The following is a 22838-nucleotide window of genomic DNA, read 5'->3' as shown; positions in this document are numbered from 1 at the left end:
AGTATCTCTCCTCCTCCTCCTCCTCTCCTGGTCAGTCAGTATCTCTCCTCCTCCCCTCCTCTCCTGGACAGTCAGTATCTCTCCTCCTCCTCCTCCTCTCCTGGTCAGTCAGTATCTCTCCTCCTCTCCTGGTCAGTCAGTATCTCTCCTCCTCTCCTGGTCAGTCAGTATCTCTCCTCTCCTGGACAGTCAGTATCTCTCCTCCTCTCCTGGACAGTCAGTATCTCTCCTCTCCTGGACAGTCAGTATCTCTCCTCCTCCTCCTCCTCTCCTGGTCAGTCAGTATCTCTCCTCCTCCTCCTCCTCTCCTGGTCAGTCAGTATCTCTCCTCCTCCTCTCCTGGTCAGTCAGTATCTCTCCTCCTCTCCTGGTCAGTCATATCTCTCCCTCTCCTCTCCTGGTCAGTCAGTATCTCTCCTCCTCTCCTGGTCAGTCAGTATCTCTCCTCCTCTCCTGGTCAGTCAGTACTCTCTCCTCTCCTCTCCTGGTCAGTCAGTATCTCTCCTCCTCCTCCTCCTCTCCTGGTCAGTCAGTATCTCTCCTCCTCCTTCCTGGTCAGTCAGTATCTCTCCTCCTCTCCTCTCGGTCAGTCAGTATCTCTCCTCCTCCTCCTCCTGGTCAGTCAGTATCTCTCCTCCTCCTCTCCTGGTCAGTCAGTCTCTCCCCTCCTGGTCAGTCAGTATCTCCTCCTCCTCCTCCTCTCCTGAGTCAGTCAGTATCTCTCCTCCTCCTCCTCTCCTGGTCAGTCAGTATCTCTCCTCCTCCTCTCCTGGTCAGTCAGTATCTCTCCTCCTCCTCCTCTCCTGGTCAGTCAGTATCTCTCCTCCTCCTCTCTCCTGGTCAGTCAGTCTCTCCTCCTCTCCTGGTCAGTCAGTATCTCTCCTCCTCCTCCTCCTCTCCTGGTCAGTCAGTATCTCTCCTCCTCCTCTCCTGGTCAGTCAGTATCTCTCCTCCTCCTCCTCCTCTCCTGGTCAGTCAGTATCTCTCCTCTCCCTCCTCTCCTGGTCAGTCAGTATCTCTCCTCCTCTCCCCTCTCTCTCCTCTGTCTCTCCTCTCCTGGTCAGTCAGTATCTCTCCTCTCCCCCTCTCCTGGTCAGTCAGTATCCTCCTCCTTCTCCTCTCCTGGTCAGTCAGTATCTCTCCTCCTCCTCCTCCTCCTCCTCTCCTGGTCAGTCAGTATCTCTCCTCCTCCTCTCTCCTGGTCAGTCAGTATCTCTCCTCCTCCTCCTCTCCTGGTCAGTCAGTATCTCTCCTCCTCCTCCTCCTCCTCTCCTGGTCAGTCAGTATCTCTCCTCCTCCTCCTCCTCTCCTGGTCAGTCAGTATCTCTCCTCCTCCTCCTCTCCTGGTCAGTCAGTATCTCTCCTCCTCCTCTCCTGGTCAGTCAGTATCTCTCCTCCTCCTCTCCTGGTCAGTCAGTATCTCTCCTCCTCCTCTCCTGGTCAGTCAGTATCTCTCCTCCTCCTCTCCTGGTCAGTCAGTATCTCTCCTCCTCCTCTCCTGGTCAGTCAGTATCTCTCCTCCTCCTCTCCTGGTCAGTCAGTATCTCTCCTCCTCCTCTCCTGGTCAGTCAGTATCTCTCCTCCTCTCCTGGTCAGTCAGTATCTCTCCTCCTCTCCTGGTCAGTCAGTATCTCTCCTCCTCTCCTGGTCAGTCAGTATCTCTCCTCCTCTCCTGGTCAGTCAGTATCTCTCCTCCTCTCCTGGTCAGTCAGTATCTCTCCTCCTCCTCCTCCTCTCCTGGTCAGTCAGTATCTCTCCTCCTCCTCCTCCTCTCCTGGACAGTCAGTATCTCTCCTCCTCCTCCTCCTCCTCCTCCTCCTCTCCTGGTCAGTCAGTATCTCTCCTCCTCCTCCTCCTCTCCTGGTCAGTCAGTATCTCTCCTCTCTTGTTTTCAGACACACCAGAACCATCCCAATGTTTGTTCCTGAATCCACATCAAGACTCCAGAACTTCACAAGGTAGTGTGTGTGTGTGTGTGTGTGTGTGTGTGTGTGTGTGTGTGTGTGTTTACTGTGTGCTAAATGCTGGGGGGCTAAGTGTGTGTGTGTGTTTCTCTACAGTTGGCTGCTGGGTCGGCGTCCAGAGTTCACTGATCCGAAAGTAGTGGCCCAGGGAGAGGGCAGAGAAGGTAGGTCTAAAGTAGTGGCCCAGGGAGAGGGCAGAGAAGGTAGGTCTAAAGTAGTGGCCCAGGGAGAGGGCAGAGAAGGTAGGCCTAAAGTAGTGGCCCAGGGAGAAGGTAGGCCTAAAGTAGTGGCCCAGGGAGAAGGTAGGCCTAAAGTAGTGGCCCAGGGAGAAGGTAGGCCTAAAGTAGTGGCCCAGAGGACAGAGAAGGTAGGCCTAAAGTAGTGGCCCAGGGAGAAGGTAGGCCTAAAGTAGTGGCCCAGGGAGAAGGTAGGTCTAAAGTAGTGGCCCAGGGAGAAGGTAGGCCTAAAGTAGTGGCCCTTCTCTCTCTACCATCTTTAAATGTATCCTGGTGTCTCTCTCTCTCTCTACCATCTTTAAATGTATCCTGGTGTCTCTCTCTCTCTCTCTACCATCTTTAAATGTACCCTGGTGTCTCTCTCTCTCTCTCTCTCTCGACCATCTTTAAATGTATCCTGGTGTCTCTCTCTCTCTCTACCATCTTTAAATGTATCCTGGTGTCTCTCTCTCTCTCTCTCTCTCTCTCTCTACCATCTTTAAATGTATCCTGGTCTCTCTCTCTACCATCTTTAAATGTATCCTGGTGTCTCTCTCTCTCTCTACCATCTTTAAATGTATCCTGGTGTCTCTCTCTCTCTCTACCATCTTTAAATGTATCCTGGTGTCTCTCTCTCTCTCTACCATCTTTAAATGTATCCTGGTGTCTCTCTCTCTCTCTCTCTCTCTACCATCTTTAAATGTATCCTGGTGTCTCTCTCTCTCTACCATCTTTAAATGTATCCTGGTCTCTCTCTCTCTCTCTCTCTCTCTCTACCATCTTTAAATGTATCCTGGTGTCTCTCTCTCTCTCTCTCTCTCTACCATCTTTAAATGTATCCTGGTGTCTCTCTCTCTCTCTCTCTCTCTCTCTCTACCATCTTTAAATGCATCCTGGTGTCTCTCTCTCTCTCTCTACCATCTTTAAATGTATCCTGGTGTCTCTCTCTCTCTCTCTCTACCATCTTTAAATGTATCCTGGTGTCTCTCTCTCTCTACCATCTTTAAATGTATGCTGGTGTCTCTCTCTCTCTACCATCTTTAAATGTATCCTGGTGTCTCTCTCTCTCTCTACCATCTTTAAATGTATCCTGGTGTCTCTCTCTCTCTCTACCATCTTTAAATGTATCCTGGTGTCTCTCTCTCTCTCTACCATCTTTAAATGTATCCTGGTGTCTCTCTCTCTCTCTCTCTCTCTCTCTCTACCATCTTTAAATGTATCCTGGTGTCTCTCTCTCTCTACCATCTTTAAATGTATCCTGGTGTCTCTCTCTCTCTCTCTCTCTCTCTCTCTCTCTACCATCTTTAAATGTATCCTGGTGTCTCTCTCTCTCTCACCATCTTTAAATGTATCCTGGTGTCTCTCTCTCTCTCTCTCTCTACCATCTTTAAATGTATCCTGGTGTCTCTCTCTCTCTACCATCTTTAAATGTATCCTGGTGTCTCTCTCTCTCTCTCTCCCTCTCACCATCTTTAAATGTATCCTGGTGTCTCTCTCTCTCTCTCTCTCTCTACCATCTTTAAATGTATCCTGGTGTCTCTCTCTCTCTCTCTCTCTCTCTACCATCTTTAAATGTATCCTGGTGTCTCTCTCTCTCTACCATCTTTAAATGTATCCTGGTCTCTCTCTCTCTCTCTCTCTCTCTCCACCATCTTTAAATGTATCCTGGTGTCTCTCTCTCTCTCTACCATCTTTAAATGTATCCTGGTGTCTCTCTCTCTCTCTACCATCTTTAAATGTATCCTGGTGCTCTCTCTCTCTCTCTCTCTCTCTCTACCATCTTTAAATGTATCCTGGTGTCTCTCTCTCTCTCTCTCTCTCTACCATCTTTAAATGTATCCTGGTGTCTCTCTCTCTCTCTACCATCTTTAAATGTATCCTGGTGTCTCTCTCTCTCTCTCCCTCTACCATCTTTAAATGTATCCTGGTGTCTCTCTCTCTCTCTCCTCTCACCATCTTTAAATGTATCCTGGTCTCTCTCTCTCTCTCTCTCTCTCTACCATCTTTAAATGTATCCTGGTGTCTCTCTCTCTCTCTCACCATCTTTAAATGTATCCTGGTGTCTCTCTCTCTCTCTACCATCTTTAAATGTATCCTGGTGTCTCTCTCTCTCTCTACCATCTTTAAATGTATCCTGGTGTCTCTCTCTCTCTCTCTCTCTACCATCTTTAAATGTATCCTGGTCTCTCTCTCTCTCTACCATATTTAAATGTATCCTGGTGTCTCTCTCTCTCTCTCTCTACCATCTTTAAATGTATCCTGGTTCTCTCTCTCTCTACCATCTTTAAATGTATCCTGGTGTCTCTCTCTCTCTCTCTCTCTACCATCTTTAAATGTATCCTGGTCTCTCTCTCTCTACCATCTTTAAATGTATCCTGGTGTCTCTCTCTCTCTCTCTCTACCATCTTTAAATGTATCCTGGTCTCTCTCTCTCTCTACCATCTTTAAATGTATCCTGGTGTCTCTCTCTCTCTCTCTCTACCATCTTTAAATGTATCCTGGTCCTCTCTCTCTCCTCTCTCTCTACCATCTTTAAATGTATCCTGGTGTCTCTCTCTCTCTCTACCATCTTTAAATGTATCCTGGTTCCTCTCTCTTCTCTCTACCATCTTTAAATGTATCCTGGTGTCTCTCTCTCTCTCTCCCTACCATCTTTAAATGTATCCTGGTGTCTCTCTCTCTCTCACCATCTTTAAATGTATCCTGGTGTCTCTCTCTCTCTCTACCATCTTTAAATGTATCCTGGTGTCTCTCTCTCTCTCACCATCTTTAAATGTATCCTGGTGTCTCTCTCTCTCTCTCTCTACCATCTTTAAATGTATCCTGGTGTCTCTCTCTCTCTCTCACCATCTTTAAATGTATCCTGGTGTCTCTCTCTCTCTCTCCTCACCATCTTTAAATGTATCCTGGTGTCTCTCTCTCTCTCTACCATCTTTAAATGTATCCTGGTGTCTCTCTCTCTCTCTACCATCTTTAAATGTATCCTGGTGTCTCTCTCTCTCTCTCTCTCTTACCATCTTTAAATGTATCCTGGTGTCTCTCTCTCTCTACCATCTTTAAATGTATCCTGGTGTCTCTCTCTCTCTCTCTCTACCATCTTTAAATGTATCCTGGTGTCTCTCTCTCTCTCTCCCCTCTACCATCTTTAAATGTATCCTGGTGTCTCTCTCTCTCTCTCACCATCTTTAAATGTATCCTGGTGTCTCTCTCTCTCTCTCACCATCTTTAAATGTATCCTGGTTCTCTCTCTCTACCATCTTTAAATGTATCCTGGTTCTCTCTCTCTCTCCCTCTACCATCTTTAAATGTATCCTGGTGTCTCTCTCTCTCTCTCTCTCTCTCTACCATCTTTAAATGTATCCTGGTCTCTCTCTCTCTACCATCTTTAAATGTATCCTGGTGTCTCTCTCTCTCTCTCTCTCTACCATCTTTAAATGTATCCTGGTCTCTCTCTCTACCATCTTTAAATGTATCCTGGTCTCTCTCTCTCTACCATATTTAAATGTATCCTGGTGTCTCTCTCTCTCTCTCTCTCTCTCTACCATCTTTAATCCTCTCTCTCTCTCTACCATCTTTAAATGTATCCTGGTCTCTCTCTCTACCATATTTAAATGTATCCTGGTCTCTCTCTCTCTCTCTCTCTCTCTACCATCTTTAAATGTATCCTGGTGTCTCTACCATCTTTAAATGTATCCTGGTGTCTCTCTCTCTCTCTACCATCTTTAAATGTATCCTGGTGTCTCTCTCTCTCTCTACCATCTTTAAATGTATCCTGGTCTCTCTCTCTACCATATTTAAATGTATCCTGGTCTCTCTCTCTCTCTCTCTCTCTCTCTACCATCTTTAAATGTATCCTGGTGCCTCTACCATCTTTAAATGTATCCTGGTGTCTCTCTCTCTCTCTACCATCTTTAAATGTATCCTGGTCTCTCTCTCTCTCTACCATCTTTAAATGTATCCTGGTGTCTCTCTCTCTCTCTCTACCATCTTTAAATGTATCCTGGTGTCTCTCTCTCTCTCTCTCTCTACCATCTTTAAATGTATCCTGGTGTCTCTACCATCTTTAAATGTATCCTGGTGTCTCTCTCTCTCTCTCTACCATCTTTAAATGTATCCTGGTGTCTCTCTCTCTCTCTCTCTCTCTACCATCTTTAAATGTATCCTGGTGTCTCTCTCTCTCTCACCATCTTTAAATGTATCCTGGTGTCTCTCTCTCTCTCTCTCTCTACCATCTTTAAATGTATCCTGGTGTCTCTCTCTCTCTCTCTACCATCTTTAAATGTATCCTGGTCTCTCTCTCTCTCTCTACCATCTTTAAATGTATCCTGGTGTCTCTCTCTCTCTCTCTACCATCTTTAAATGTATCCTGGTGTCTCTCTCTCTCTACCATCTTTAAATGTATCCTGGTGTCTCTCTCTCTCTCTCTCTCTACCATCTTTAAATGTATCCTGGTGTCTCTCTCTCTCTCTACCATCTTTAAATGTATCCTGGTCTCTCTCTCTCTACCATATTTAAATGTATCCTGGTGTCTCTCTCTCTCTCTCTCTCTACCATCTTTAAATGTATCATGGTCTCTCTCTCTCTCTCTACCATCTTTAAATGTATCTTGGTGTCTCTCTCTCTCTACCATCTTTAAATGTATCCTGGTCTCTCTCTCTCTACCATATTTAAATGTATCCTGGTGTCTCTCTCTCTCTACCATCTTTAAATGTATCCTGGTCTCTCTCTCTCTACCATCTTTAAATGTATCCTGGTGTCTCTCTACCATCTTTAAATGTATCCTGGTGTCTCTCTCCGTCTGTCTCAGTGACCAGGGTTCGTTCCCAGGGTTTTGTCTCCCTGTCCTTCCACATTGTGACTAAAGACATGAAGAGACTGGGTTACGACACCACACCTTCCGAGACCGCACACACTCCGTCACACACTGCTGTCGCAGGCATCGGACCGGGAGACCAGCCCTACAGCACGTGATGGAAACACACACACACAGGGACCAAGGACTACACCACCTCCTCCCTCCCTCCCCCCTGTGTGGCCCTCCCTCCCTCCCTCCTGTGTGGCCCTCCCTCCTCTCTCCCTCCCTCCCTCCTCTCTCCCTCCCCCTGTGTGGCCCTCCCTCCCTCCCTCCCTCCCCCTGTGTGGCCCTCCCTCCTCTCTCCCTCCCCTGTGTGGCCCTCCCTCCCTCCCTCCCTCCTGTGTGGTCCTCCCTCCTCCCCCTCCCTCCCTCCCCCTCCCTCCCTCCCTCCCTCCTGTGTGGCCCTCCCTCCCTCCCTCCCTCCTGTGTGGCCCTCCCTCCTCCCTCCCTCCTGTGTGGCCCTCCCTCCTCCCTCCCTCCTGTGTGGTCCTCCCTCCTCCCTCCCTGACCCCTGTGCTGAGAGTGGAAGAGGGGGTGTCATTCACACTGATGTAGGACCTGCTGATCCCCTCTGTAATAATCTATCTGGCCTGGGGACATTCATTCAGACCAGGATTCTCTCTGTTGAGCAGCGAGCTGGACAGCTGTTGATGCAGTTGTTAAAATATACATTTCCCCGTCGACCGATAACAGCCTTTACATGACTGCAAACATTGCTTTTTGTTGTTGTTGTCTACAAGCCGTAATTGGATTGAATCCCCCAGCCTCCCGTTAGTAACCACCTGTAATTGGATTGAATCCCCCAGCCTCCCCGTTAGTAACCACCCGTAATTGGATTGAATCCCCCAGCCTCCCCGTTAGTAACCACCCGTAATTGGATTTAATCCCCAGCCTCCCCGTTAGTAACCACCCGTAATGGATTGAATCCCCCAGCCTCCCCGTTAGTAACCACCCGTAATTGGATTGAATCCCCCAGCCTCCCCGTTAGTAACCACCTGTAATTGGATTGAATCCCCCAGCCTCCCCGTTAGTAACCACCTGTAATTGGATTGAATCCCCCAGCCTCCCCGTTAGTAACCACCTGTAATTGGATTGAATCGCCCAGCCTCCCCGTTAGTAACCACCTGTAATTGGATTGAATCCCCAGCCTCCCCGTTAGTAACCACCTGTAATTGGATTGAATCCCCCAGCCTCCCCGTTAGTAACCACCTGTAATTGGATTGAATCCCCCAGCCTCCCCGTTAGTAACCACCCGTAATTGGATTGAATCCCCCAGCCTCCCCGTTAGTAACCACCCGTAATTGGATTGAATCCCCCAGCCTCCCCGTTAGTAACCACCCGTAGTGGATTGAATCCCCAGCCTCCCCCGTTAGTAACCACCTGTAATTTGATTGAATCCCCCAGCCTCCCCGTTAGTAACCACCTGTAATTGGATTGAATCCCCCAGCCTCCCCGTTAGTAACCACCTGTAATTGGATTGAATCCCCCAGCCTCCCCGTTAGTAACCACCCGTAATTGGATTGAATCCCCCAGCCTCCCGTTAGTAACCACCCGTGATTGGATTGAATCCCCCAGCCTCCCCGTTAGTAACCACCTGTAATTGGATTGAATCCCCCAGCCTCCCCGTTAGTAACCACCTGTAATTGGATTGAATCCCCCAGCCTCCCCGTTAGTAACCACCTGTAATTGGATTGAATCCCCAGCCTCCCCGTTAGTAACCACCTGTAATTGGATTGAATCCCCCAGCCTCCCGTTAGTAACCAGGATGTTGGTAAGTCAATGTGTTCGGCGTCTCGCTCAGGGAAGGTCTAGTTACTGTAGATCCAATCAGATGGGGGTTTTCAGCTGACGTTTTGACAGCGGAGGAGCGGCGTTAATAAGAGCCGTCCAGAGGGGCTCCTGGGGTTTATCCGATGGCTGCACGGAGCGGCGTTAAGATAAATCCTGGTCTCGCTTAGTTTGGATAGTCATTCTCTGTTTTAAATGTTTGTTTAACCTTTAACCAGGCAAGTCAGTTAAGAACAAATTCTTATTATTTACAATGACGGTCTACCGGGGAACAGTGGGTTAACTGCCTTGTTCAGGGGGCAGAACGACAGATTTGTACCTTGTCAGCTCGGGGATTCGATCTTGCAACCTTTCGGTTACTAGTCCAACGCGCTAAACTAACCACTAGGCTACGCTGCCGTCCCTGTTGATAAGCAACTAGTTAAGGTCAGCAGAAGGATTTACATGTAGCCTTGTAAAACACCTCGATTAGGCTGTTAGGAAAACCTCTGATTTTCAAATCTGAGCGTCTTTATTTTCTAGATATCCTACACTTTCTCCTTCCGAGCGTCTTTATTTTCTAGATATCCTACACTTCCTCCTTCTGAGCGTCTTTATTTTCTAGATATCCTACACTTTCTCCTTCCGAGCGTCTTTATTTTCTAGATATCCTACACTTCCTCCTTCCGAGAGTCTTTATTTTCTAGATATCCTACACTTCCTCCTTCCGAGCGTCTTTATTTTCTAGATATCCTACACTTCCTCCTTCTGAGCGTCTTTATTTTCTAGGTATCCTACACTTTCTCCTTTGAGAGTTTTAACGCCAGTAGGACAGGGTTAAAACGCTTGATCTGATGTTGTAATTTTGACTGATAATAAAAAACGTACTGTGTTTTATAACAAGGTGTCGTCTGCGTTGTGTCTCTCTACTACCTGTGTTTCCGTCTCACTGTATTACAGTAGAAGGTCACGGGGGTCACGGACCTTAGCCCAAATGTTTCGCAACGGGTAAACCGTTTAACTCTTAGCAACTAAAACGGAAGCAAACAACCTGGACCTGAATTTGTCCAATAGAAACTCTGTTTCTTCTTTTCCGTCGCAAAACGTTTAAGAGACGAATGAATAAACCCATGGTTATACTGTGTTTCCAGCTGCACATCAGTAACACACACACACAGAAACAGGCCACACACACACACGAGAGAGACAGGCCACACACACACGAGAGAGACAGAGAAACAGGGAGACGTCAGCGCTTAAAGAGATCCATTTTATTGGTCCGTAGGAGGTCCAGGTGTAGCTGGCGCCCCGCGGGTTTTAGACTGGTGTAAATATGCCCCTCCCTCCCCACACTGATCCTATAAAACCCAGGAAGGAATGACAGAATAAACAGACCACAATATATAATATAATGTTACAATAATACAAATGATATAAATTATATTGTGAAACAGGTTAGCATTACCATCCGCACACAAGCAGCTCCCAAGATATATTAAGGTGTAAATAAAGATGAGAGTGAGAACATTGGAATAATACAGAAATCTGAACATGGGACGCTTTCAGACAGGAAGGAGTGTCATAATGTTGTCTGTGAAGTCCAGTAACCACACTGTTGTCTGTGAAGCCCAGTAACCACACTGTTGTCTATGAAGCCCAGTAACCAGACTGTTGTCTGTGAAGTCCAGTAACCTCAGAAAGGGTCCTGTCTGTCTCAGCTGTAATACCAGTCTACAGGGTAACAGTCTGGTGGTCCAGTCTACATGGTAACAGTCTGCTGGTCCAGTCTACAGGGTAACAGTCTGCTGGTCCAGTCTACAGGGTAGGAGGGGAACAGTCTACATGGTAGGAGGGTAACAGTCTGGTGGTCCAGTCTACAGGGTAACAGTCTGCTGGTCCAGTCTACAGGGTAGGAGGGGAACAGTCTACATGGTAGGAGGGTAACAGTCTGGTGGTCCAGTCTACAGGGTAACAGTCTGCTGGTCCAGTCTACAGGGTAACAGTCTGGTGGTCCAGTCTACAGGGTAACAGTCTGGTGGTCCAGTCTACAGGGTAACAGTCTGGTGGTCCAGTCTACAGGGTAACAGTCTGGTGGTCCAGTCTACAGGGTAACAGTCTGGTGGTCCAGTCTACAGGGTAACAGTCTGCTGGTCCAGTCTACAGGGTAACAGTCTGCTGGTCCAGTCTACAGGGTAACAGTCTGGTGGTCCAGTCTACAGGGTAACAGTCTGGTGGTCCAGTCTACAGGGTAACAGTCTGGTGGTCCAGTCTACAGGGTAACAGTCTGCTGGTCCAGTCTACAGGGTAACAGTCTGGTGGTCCAGTCTACAGGGTAACAGTCTGCTGGTCCAGTCTACAGGGTAACAGTCTGCTGGTCCAGTCTACAGGGTAACAGTCTGCTGGTCCAGTCTACAGGGTAACAGTCTGCTGGTCCAGTCTACAGGGTAACAGTCTGCTGGTCCAGTCTACAGGGTAACAGTCTGGTGGTCCAGTCTACAGGGTAACAGTCTGGTGGTCCAGTCTACAGGGTAACAGTCTGGTGGTCCAGTCTACAGGGTAACAGTCTGGTGGTCCAGTCTACAGGGTAACAGTCTGGTGGTCCAGTCTACAGGGTAACAGTCTGCTGGTCCAGTCTACATGGTTTAGCTTATAAAACGGTCCAGAAACACAGAAAGGCGTTAAAATGAATTTCCATTTAACAGTCAATAAGACAAGTCGTAAACAACAACAGTTTGTCTGTCAGGTGTCCTGCCGTCCCTGTTGGTTAGTAAAGTGTCCCAACGGTGGCCTGTCTAGGACAGGTCAGTTACAGACAGACAGACAGGTTGTGTAGTCTAGGACAGGTCAGTTCCAGACAGACAGACAGGTTGTGTAGTCTAGGACAGGTCCGTTACAGACAGACAGGTTGTGTAGTCTAGGACAGGTCCGTTACAGACAGACAGGTTGTGTAGTCTAGGACAGGTCAGTTCCAGACAGACAGACAGGTTGTGTAGTCTAGGACAGGTCAGTTCCAGACAGACAGACAGGTTGTGTAGTCTAGGACAGGTCCGTTACAGACAGACAGGTTGTGTAGTCTAGGACAGGTCCGTTACAGACAGACAGACAGGTTGTGTAGTCTAGGACAGGTCAGTTCCAGACAGACAGACAGGTTGTGTAGTCTAGGACAGGTCCGTTACAGACAGACAGGTTGTGTAGTCTAGGACAGGTCAGTTACAGACAGACAGACAGGTTGTGTAGTCTAGGACAGGTCAGTTACAGACAGACAGGTTGTGTAGTCTAGGACAGGTCAGTTCCAGACAGACAGACAGGTTGTGTAGTCTAGGACAGGTCAGTTCCAGACAGACAGACAGGTTGTGTAGTCTAGGACAGGTCCGTTACAGACAGACAGGTTGTGTAGTCTAGGACAGGTCAGTTCCAGACAGACAGACAGACAGGTTGTGTAGTCTAGGACAGGTCCGTTACAGACAGACAGGTTGTGTAGTCTAGGACAGGTCAGTCACAGACAGACAGACAGGTTGTGTAGTCTAGGACAGGTCAGTCACAGACAGACAGGTTGTGTAGTCTAGGACAGGTCAGTCACAGACAGACAGACAGGTTGTGTAGTCTAGGACAGGTCCGTTACAGACAGACAGGTTGTGTAGTCTAGGACAGGTCAGTTCCAGACAGACAGACAGACAGGTTGTGTAGTCTAGGACAGGTCCGTTACAGACAGACAGGTTGTGTAGTCTAGGACAGGTCAGTTACAGACAGACAGGTTGTGTAGTCTAGGACAGGTCAGTTCCAGACAGACAGACAGACAGGTTGTGTAGTCTAGGACAGGTCAGTCACAGACAGACAGACAGGTTGTGTAGTCTAGGACAGGTCAGTGACAGACAGACAGGTTGTGTAGTCTAGGACAGGTCCGTTCCAGACAGACAGTCTAGGACAGGTCAACGACAGACAGACAGGTTGTGTAGTCTAGGACAGGTCCGTTCCAGACAGACAGTCTAGGACAGGTCCGTTCCAGACAGACAGTCTAGGACAGGTCAGTTCCAGACAGACAGGCTGTGTAGTGACAGACAGCTGATATGAACAGTGATTAGAGTGTAGTAATAACAATAGAAAAGATGATTACGACAGTGACATTAAAGACCAACATTTATCCCCCGTTAACCACAGTCCTGGAATCAGATGTTAACTCCTGTCTCTACATAGTGGAGGTTAGGACCCCCGTTAACCACAGTCCTGGAATCAGATGTTAACTCCTGTCTACATAGTGGAGGTTAGGGACCCCCCGTTAACCACAGTCCTGGAATCAGATGTTAACTCCTGTCTCTACATAGTGGAGGTTAGGACCCCCGTTAACCACAGTCCTGGAATCAGATGTTAACTCCTGTCTCTACATAGTGGAGGTTAGACCCCCGTTAACCACAGTCCTGGAATCAGATGTTAACTCCTGTCTCTACATAGTGGAGGTTAGGACCCCCGTTAACCACAGTCCTGGAATCAGATGTTAACTCCTGTCTCTACATAGTGGAGGTTAGGACCCCCTGTTAACCACAGTCCTGGAATCAGATGTTAACTCCTGTCTCTACATAGTGGAGGTTAGGACCCCCGTTAACCACAGTCCTGGAATCAGATGTTAACTCCTGTCTCTACATAGTGGAGGTTAGACCCCGTTAACCACAGTCCTGGAATCAGATGTTAACTCCTGTCTCTACATAGTGGAGGTTAGGACCCCCGTTAACCACAGTCCTGGAATCAGATGTTAACTCCTGTCTACATAGTGGAGGTTAGGACCCCCTGTTAACCACAGTCCTGGAATCAGATGTTAACTCCTGTCTCTACATAGTGGAGGTTAGGACCCCCGTTAACCACAGTCCTGGAATCAGATGTTAACTCCTGTCTACATAGTGGAGGTTAGGACCCCCTGTTAACCACAGTCCTGGAATCAGATGTTAACTCCTGTCTCTACATAGTGGAGGTTAGGACCCCCGTTAACCACAGTCCTGGAATCAGATGTTAACTCCTGTCTCTACATAGTGGAGGTTAGGACCCCCTGTTAACCACAGTCCTGGAATCAGATGTTAACTCCTGTCTCTACATAGTGGAGGTTAGACCCCCGTTAACCACAGTCCTGGAATCAGATGTTAACTCCTGTCTCTACATAGTGGAGGTTAGGACCCCCCTGTTAACCACAGTCCTGGAATCAGATGTTAACTCCTGTCTACATAGTGGAGGTTAGACCCCCGTTAACCACAGTCCTGGAATCAGATGTTAACTCCTGTCTCTACATAGTGGAGGTTAGACCCCCGTTAACCACAGTCCTGGAATCAGATGTTAACTCCTGTCTCTACATAGTGGAGGTTAGACCCCCGTTAACCACAGTCCTGGAATCAGATGTTAACTCCTGTCTCTACATAGTGGAGGTTAGGGACCCCCCGTTAACCACAGTCCTGGAATCAGATGTTAACTCCTGTCTCTACATAGTGGAGGTTAGGACCCCCCGTTAACCACAGTCCTGGAATCAGATGTTAACTAGGTTAAGGGATCTGATGCTAGATAGACAGAAAGGTTCAACCTCCTCGTTATTCCGTCGACCCCCCAGACAGGGCGGGGGGGCCCTGATGAACTCCAGACAGGGGGGCCCTAATGAACTCCAGCCGGGGGGGCCCTAATGAACTCCAGCCGGGGGGGCCCTGATGAACTCCAGACAGGGGGGGCCTAATGAACTCCAGACGGGGGGCCCTAATGAACTCCAGCCGGGGGGGCCCTGATGAACTCCAGCCGGGGGGCCTAATAAACTCCAGACAGGGGGCCCTAATGAACTCCAGACAGGGGGGGCCCTAATGAACTCCAGACAGGGGGGCCTAATGAACTCCAGACAGGGGGGGCCTAATGAACTCCAGACAGGGGGGGCCCTAATGAACTCCAGACAGGGGGGCCCTAATGAACTCCAGACAGGGGGGGCCCTAATGAACTCCAGACAGGGGGGGGCCTAATGAACTCCAGACAGTTGTACAATAACAGATGTCAACAGAAACCAAATCCCTTGTGTCTTTCACTCCCAAATAAACACCGTCTCTCCCTCTTTCTGAGAAAGTTGATCCACTCCGGTCACCAGTTCATATATACACGCTGACCTCAGGGGTTAAAGTTCATATACATATTGACCTCAGGGGTTAAAGTTCATATACACGTTGACCTCGGGGTTGCTGTGTGTCAGGGTCATAGGTCAGGGTCCTAAGCAGTGACCTCAGAAGTTGTGGCCGGTAACGGGAGGAGGGACACAGTGTACCGGACAGTGGAGTCGTCTCCAGCTAAGGACTAACGGTGAAGCAACAGTCACAGCTAAATGAGCATGTGCAAAATCCCTGCTTAGTACACACACACACACACACCCCTCACCGGGGCTGTAGAAGTTTAGTTAGATTCACTCTGTGATCAGAGACGAGCTTTAAAAAAACAGTCAGAACAGCCAGGAATACTGTCTACAGGACACAGTATCTGAGCTGAGAGAGGAGAGGGGGAAGAGAGAGAGAGAGAGAGGAGAGGGGAAGAGAGAGAGAGAGAGGAGAGGGGAAGAGAGAGAGAGAGAGGAGAGGGGAAGAGAGAGAGAGAGAGGAGCGGGGAAGAGAGAGAGAGAGGAGCGGGGAAGAGAGAGAGAGAGGAGAGGGGAGAGAGAGAGAGAGAGAGGGGGAAGAGAGAGAGAGAGAGGAGAGGGAAGAGAGAGAGAGAGAGGAGAGGGGGAAGAGAGAGAGAGAGAGGGGGAAGAGAGAGAGAGAGGAGCGGGGAAGAGAGAGAGAGAGAGAGAGGGGAAGAGAGAGAGAGAGAGAGAGGGGAAGAGAGAGAGAGAGGAGAGGGGAAGAGAGAGAGAGAGAGGAGAGGGGAAGAGAGAGAGAAGAGGGGAAGAGAGAGAGAAGAGGGGAAGAGAGAGAGAAGAGGGGAAGAGAGAGAGAAGAGGGGAAGAGAGAGAGAAGAGGGGAAGAGAGAGAGGAGAGGGGAAGAGAGAGAGAGAGGGGAAGAGAGAGAGAGAGGGGAAGAGAGAGAGAGGGGGAAGAGAGAGAGGAGAGGGGAAGAGAGAGAGAGAGGGGAAGAGAGAGAGGAGAGGGGAAGAGAGAGAGAGGGGAAGAGAGAGAGGAGAGGGGAAGAGAGAGAGGAGAAGAGAGAGAGGAGAGGGGAAGAGAGAGGAGAGGGGAAGAGAGAGAGGAGAGGGGAAGAGAGAGAGGAAACGGGAAGAGAGAGAGGAAACGGGAAGAGAGAGAGGAGAGGAAACGGGAAGAGAGAGAGGAGAGGAAACGGGATGAGAGGAAACGGCGAGGTGGAAAGACTGAGGAGAGGATTCCAGGGGTGTTGTCGAGGTGTTCCCTCACAACAGGAAGGGGTTGGTGGTCCCAGGAGGATGTGTGCCCGCTGTGGGGGGCAGAGCTGAACTGAACAGGGGCTGGGACATAGACACAGAGGTTGGGATACCCCCCATCCCTCCAATCCCGGGGACCATGTGGCCCGTCAGGGGGACCATCCCCAGGGGCTGGGGTGGTGGCAAGGAGGAGAGGGGCAGAGGGTCTACCATGGAGGACAAGCTGCTAAACCCAGCTCCACCTCCCAGACTCAGGCCTGGCATAGGGCTGATCCTCATCTGGTTTAAGGTAGGGGGGTTAGGCTGGCCCATCTGGAACGGGTTGGCCTGGGGGGCGGCTACAGGGACTGCTCCTAAGGAAATCACAGGAAGAGACAAACAGAACAGAGAGAAGACATCAGCAAAACACCAGAGAGATTGACTCAGTGAGCAGAGCCTTGCTATTGAGAAAGGTCGTCCGTAGGCAGACCTGGCTCTCAAGAGAAGACAGGCTGTGTGCAACACTGCCCACAAAATGAGGTGGAAACTGAGCTGCACTTCCTAACCTCTTGCCAAATGTATGACCATATTAGAGACACATATTTCCCTCAGATTACACAGATACACAAATAACTCAAAAACAAACCCGATTTTGATAAACTCTCATATCTACTGGGTGAAATACCACAGTGTGCCATCACAGCAGCAAGATTTGTGGCCTGTTGCCACAAGAAAAGGCCAACCAGTGAAGAACAAACACCTTTGTAAATACAACCCATATTTATGTTGATTTATCTTCCATTTTGTACTTTAACTATTTGCAAAACACTGTATATATAGACAATGGTATTTTAAATGTATTTATTCTTCTTTGAGTGTAAATGTTTACTGTTTATTATCTACTTCACTTGCTTTGGCAACGTTAACACATGTTTTCCATGACAATAAAGACCCTTGAATTGAATTGATAGAGAGACAGAGATTGTATTCAAACTCAACAAGTTTCAACATCTGTCTCTGTAGTGTGTGTGTGTGTGTGTGTGTGTGTGTGTGTGTACCACAGAAGTTTCCCAAACTCAGTCCTGGGGGGGAACCCCCCAGGGGAACACGGTTTGGGTTTTTGGTTTCCTACCACGACACACCTGATTTAAATAAAAACTCATCATCATCATCATCATCAAGCTTTGATCAGTTGAATCAGCTGTGTAGTGGTCGGGGGCCCAAAACCCCAAACCGTGTTCCCCTTGGGGTTCCCCCAGGACTGAGTTTTGGGGAACCCTGATGTACCATCTGTCCAGTACTGGGTGTTCGGTACGGTGGTCGGTACCTGCGGCAGCGAGGAAGGGGTTGACTACAGGAGCAGGCTGAGGAGGCTTGGTGACCAGTGAGTCCAGGTTGACCAATGCTGCATTAGGACCCAGGAAGGACTCTGGGGTCTTCCTGCTGGGGAGAGGGTCAAACAGGTCCTCGGTACCGCTAGTCAGGGAGGAGAGACCCCGACCATCACCTGGAGGATTACAGAGAGACAGGTTACCTCTGGCTGTCTCCACGGTTAAGGAGGGTTACAGAGAGAGAGACAGGTTACCTCTGGCTGTCTCCACGGTTAAGGAGGATTACAGACAGACAGAGACTCCTGTCTCAGCCTCCAGTATTTATGCTGCAGTAGTTTATGTGTCTGGGGGCTAGGGTCAGTCTGTTATATCTAGTGTCGTGTGTGAATCTAACCTGTCTAGGGTAAGGGGCAGTATTTTGAGGTCCGGATGAAAGCGTGCCCAAAGTAAGCTGCCTGCTACTCAGGCCCAAAAGCTAGGATATGCATATAATTGGTAGATTTGGATAGAAAACACTAACGTTTCTAAACTGTTAAAATAATGTCTGTGAGTATAACAGAACTGATATGGCAGGCGAAACCCCAAGGACAAACCATCCCCCCCAAAAATATAAAAAAATAAATAAAAAAATAATCAACCTACCCCTATATTCAATGGCTATCACTTTTATTATAAGGCCAAGTCCTCCCAGATTGCAGTTCCTAGGGCTTCCACTAGATGTCAGTCTTAGAAAGAGTTTCAGGCTGGTTTTTGGAAAAATGAGACAGAAATTGTAGTTTTTCCAAGCGCGTTCTTTGGTGTTTTTCTCCGGTAAAAACAATAACGATTCTCCGTCTTAAATTTTATCGTTTATTTACGTATTAGGGTACCTAAGGTTTGATTAAAAACGTTGTTTGACATGTTTGGAAAAGTTTATTAGTAACATTTGGGATTCATTTTGTATGTATTTTGATGGAGGGAAACTGGGTGGATTATTGACTGAGCGCGGCAGCTAAACTGAGTTTTTATAGATATAAAGAAGGACATTATCGAACAAAAGGACCATTTGTGATGTATCTGGGACCTTTTGGAGTGCCAACAGAAGATCACCAAAGGTAAGGCATTTTCTAAATTGCTATTTCTGACTTTCGTGTCGCACCTGCCTGGTTGAAATATGTTTTTCATGCGTTTGTATTCGGGGCACTGTCCTCAGATAATTGCAAGGTTTGCTTTCGCCGTGAAGCCTTTTTGAAATCCGACACAGCGGCTGGATTAACAAGAAGTTATCCAATAACCAATAACCAGACCCCCCTGAACTAAACCCTGGTGTTGAGGTGTAGGGGCCAGCTAACTAAACCCCTGGTGTTGAGGTGTAGGGGCCAGCTACTACCGGCTAACTAAACCCTGGTGTTGAGGTGTAGGGGCCAGCTACTACCGGCTAACTAAACCCTGGTGTTGAGGCTAGCTACTACCGGCTAACTAAACCCTGGTGTTGAGGCGTAGGACCCGGCTACTACCGGCTAACTAAACCCTGGTGTTGAGGCCAGCTACTACCGGCTAACTAAACCCTGGTGTTGAGGTGTAGGGGCCAGCTACTACCGGCTAACTAAACCCTGGTGTTGAGGTGTAGGGGCCAGCTACTACCGGCTAACTAAACCCTGGTGTTGAGGCGTAGGGGCCAGCTACTACCGGCTAACTAAACCCTGGTGTTGAGGTGTTGAGGCCAGCTACTACCGGCTAACTAAACCCTGGTGTTGAGGCCAGCTACTACCGGCTAACTAAACCCTGGTGTTGAGGTGTAGGGGCCGGCTAACTAAACCCTGGTGTTGAGGTGTAGGGGCCAGCTACTACCGGCTAACTAAACCCTGGTGTTGAGGTGTAGGGGCCAGCTACTACCGGCTAACTAAACCCTGGTGTTGAGGTGTAGGGGCCAGCTACTACCGGCTAACTAAACCCTGGTGTTGAGGCGTAGGGGCCAGCTACTACCGGCTAACTAAACCCTGGTGTTGAGGTGTAGCGGCCAGCTACTACCGGCTAACTAAACCCTGGTGTTGAGGTGTAGGACCCAGCTACTACCGGCTAACTAAACCCTGGTGTTGAGGTGTAGGGGCCAGCTACTACCGGCTAACTAAACCCTGGTGTTGAGGTGTAGGGGCCAGCTACTACCGGCTAACTAAACCCTGGTGTTGAGGTGTAGGGGCCAGCTACTACCGGCTAACTAAACCCTGGTGTTGAGGCGTAGGGGCCAGCTACTACCGGCTAACTAAACCCTGGTGTTGAGGCGTAGGGGCCAGCTACTACCGGCTAACTAAACCCTGGTGTTGAGGCGTAGGGGCCAGCTACTACCGGCTAACTAAACCCTGGTGTTGAGGCGTAAGGGCCAGCTACTACCGGCTAACTAAACCCTGGTGTTGAGGCGTAGGGGCTAGCTACTACCGGCTAACTAAACCCTGGTGTTGAGGCCAGCTACTACCGGCTAACTAAACCCTGGTGTTGAGGCGTAGGGGCCAGCTACTACCGGCTAACTAAACCCCTGGTGTTGAGGTGTAGGGGCCAGCTACTACCGGCTAACTAAACCCTGGTGTTGAGGTGTAGGGGCCAGCTACTACCGGCTAACTAAACCCTGGTGTTGAGGCTAGCTACTACCGGCTAACTAAACCCTGGTGTTGAGGCTAGCTACTACCGGCTAACTAAAACCTGGTGTTGAGGCCAGCTACTACCGGCTAACTAAACCCTGGTGTTGAGGCCAGCTACTACCGGCTAACTAAACCCTGGTGTTGAGGTGTAGCGGCCAGCTACTACCGGCTAACTAAACCCTGGTGTTGAGGTGTAGGGGCCAGCTACTACCGGCTAACTAAACCCTGGTGTTGAGGTGTTGAGGCCAGCTACTACCGGCTAACTAAACCCTGGTGTTGAGGTGTTGAGGCCAGCTACTACCGGCTAACTAAACCCTGGTGTTGAGGTGTAGGGGCCAGCTACTACCGGCTAACTAAACCCTGGTGTTGAGGTGTAGGGGCTAGCTACAACCGGCTAACTAAACCCTGGCGTTGAGGCGTACCTGAGTAGGTGGCATTGGGTCGTGTTCCTCCAGAACCCCAGGGGTCAGGAGCAGCGTTGGTTCCCCAGGGATCACTGCTCTTCATGGGGGCAACAGAGGAGGACGGTGGGCCCCAGGGGTCGACCGGAGCCACTGGTTTTGGGGCTGCACCTGGACACACAGACACAACGCGAGTTTAACCCAGTTCAGTAGACAAGTCATTCCTTCTGTCTGTCTGATTGCCTGTTGCGTCGTTTTCATATCAGGGCCAGTCTCTCTCTCCCAGTAGATATATCAGGGCCAGTCTCTCTCTCCCAGTAGATATATCAGGGCCAGTCTCTCTCTCCCAGTAGATATATCAGGGCCAGTCTCTCTCTCCCAGTAGATATATCAGGGCCAGTCTCTCTCTCCCAGTAGATATATCAGGGCCAGTCTCTCTCTCCCAGTAGATATATCAGGGCCAGTCTCTCTCTCCCAGTAGATATATCAGGGCCAGTCTCTCTCTCCCAGTAGATATATCAGGTCAGTAGATATATCAGGGCCAGTCTCTCCCAGTAGATATATCAGGTCAGTAGATATATTTAGCAGCATATATTTACTACTTCCTAAAACAACATACTGTGTACTAATCATTCTGCATACCATTTTGAATGCAGTGTTCAGTAAAACTCTGAATACAGGAAGTAACAATCTCAACATCCTCCTCCTCCATGAACGAGTCATCTAAATGACCACTTGCATCGATTCCCGCCGTTTGTTAAATTATGGGAACAGCTCGTCCCCTAATCTGGATTATCATGCCGTTTGTTAAATTATGGGAACAGCTCGGTCCCCTAATCTGGATTATCATGCTGTTTGTTAAATTATGGGAACAGCTCGTCCCCTAATCTGGATTATCATGCCGTTTGTTAAATTATGGGAACAGCTCGTCCCCTAATCTGGATTATCATGCCGTTTGTTAAATTATGGGAACAGCTCGTCCCCTAATCTGGATTATCATGCCGTTTGTTAAATTATGGGAACAGCTCGTTCCCTAATCTGGATTATCATGCCGTTTGTTAAATTACGGGAACAGCTCGTCCCCTAATCTGGATTATCATGCCGTTTGTTAAATTACGGGAACAGCTCGTCCCTAATCTGGATTATCATGCGGTTTGTTAAATCACGGGAACAGCTCGTCCCCTAATCTGGATTATCATGCCGTTTGTTAAATTACGGGAACAGCTCGTCCCCTAATCTGGATTATCATGCGGTTTGTTAAATTACGGGAACAGCTCGTCCCCTAATCTGGATTATCATGCCGTTTGTTAAATTACGGGAACAGCTCGTCCCCTAATCTGGATTATCATGCCGTTGGTTAAATTATGGGAACAGCTCGTTCCCTAATCTGGATTATCATGCCGTTTGTTAAATTATGGGAACAGCTCGTTCCCTAATCTGGATTATCATGCCGTTTGTTAAATTATGGGAACAGCTCGTCCCCTAATCTGGATTATCATGCTGTTTGTTAAATTACGGGAACAGCTCGTCCCCTAATCTGGATTATCATGCTGTTTGTTAAATTATGGGAACAGCTCGTCCCCTAATCTGGATTATCATGCTGTTTGTTAAATCACGGGAACAGCTCGTCCCTTAATCTGGATTATCATGCTGTTTGTTAAATTATGGGAACAGCTCGTTCCCTAATCTGGATTATCATGCTGTTTGTTAAATTATGGGAACAGCTCGTCCCCTATACTGGATTATCATGCTGTTTGTTAAATTACGGGAACAGCTCGTCCCCTAATCTGGATTATCATGCTGTTTGTTAAATCACGGGAACAGCTCGTCCCTTAATCTGGATTATCATGCCGTTGGTTAAATTACGGGAACAGCTCGTCCCCTAATCTGGATTATCATGCTGTTTGTTAAATTACAGGAACAGCTCGTCCCCTAATCTGGATTATCATGCTGTTTGTTAAATTATGGGAACAGCTCGTCCCCTAATCTGGATTATCATGCTGTTTGTTAAATTATGGGAACAGCTCGTCCCCTAATCTGGATTATCATGCTGTTCGTCAAACACATGTTGATAACAAAAAGACGATTCTCTTCCTGATTAGATGAAAAACCCCCAAACTGAGTATTACATCCTGGTATTTAAAGCCCTCCACTATCTATCTACATGTCACATGCTATAAAACGTTATATTTTCACATGACCTGCTATTTAGAGCACAGGTATGGGTATTCAGACACGGTGTGTGTGTGTGTGTGTGTGTGTGTACCGTAGGCCTGCCAGGGATCTGGTGGGGCGGCAGCTCCTCCCGCCCCCCAGGGGTCGGACGAATCCCCCTCTGGTACATCCATCAGATCCAACAGAGAGGACTGGGC

The 22838-nt window shown here is 48.6% G+C and overlaps 2 protein-coding genes across 3 annotated transcripts in view; one reads left to right on the top strand and one right to left on the bottom strand.

The window, feature by feature from the left end:
- Positions 1-1777: 1777 nt before the first annotated feature.
- On the top strand, positions 1778-7249 carry LOC106596007 (B9 domain-containing protein 1-like; the record flags this gene model as incomplete). Its single annotated transcript, XM_045711842.1, has 4 exons — positions 1778-1781; positions 1896-1958; positions 2061-2128; positions 6987-7249. Coding segments are annotated over 4 exons (299 nt in total), but the record flags the coding sequence as incomplete, so codon positions are not given.
- Positions 7250-16023: 8774 nt separating this feature from the next.
- LOC106593247 (epsin-2) overlaps positions 16024-22838 on the bottom strand; it is a 37331-nt gene continuing 30516 nt past the window's right edge. Inside the window, exons 7-10 of one of the 2 annotated variants that reach the window (XM_045711841.1) lie at positions 22733-22838; positions 20488-20637; positions 17447-17626; positions 16024-16487 (exon numbers count right to left, since the gene is read on the bottom strand). In XM_045711841.1, the coding sequence (XP_045567797.1) occupies positions 16150-16487; positions 17447-17626; positions 20488-20637; positions 22733-22838 (774 nt within the window). In that variant the 3' untranslated portion in view covers positions 16024-16149. The remainder of the gene's footprint in view (positions 16488-17446; positions 17627-20487; positions 20638-22732) is intronic. The other variant, XM_045711840.1, reaches the window with a different exon arrangement.

Source organism: Salmo salar, unplaced genomic scaffold (genome assembly GCF_905237065.1).
Source record: "Salmo salar unplaced genomic scaffold, Ssal_v3.1, whole genome shotgun sequence".
Lineage (NCBI taxonomy): Eukaryota > Metazoa > Chordata > Actinopteri > Salmoniformes > Salmonidae > Salmo > Salmo salar.
Note: the sequence above shows the minus strand (reverse complement) of the source record. Positions and strands in the feature narration are given on the sequence as shown.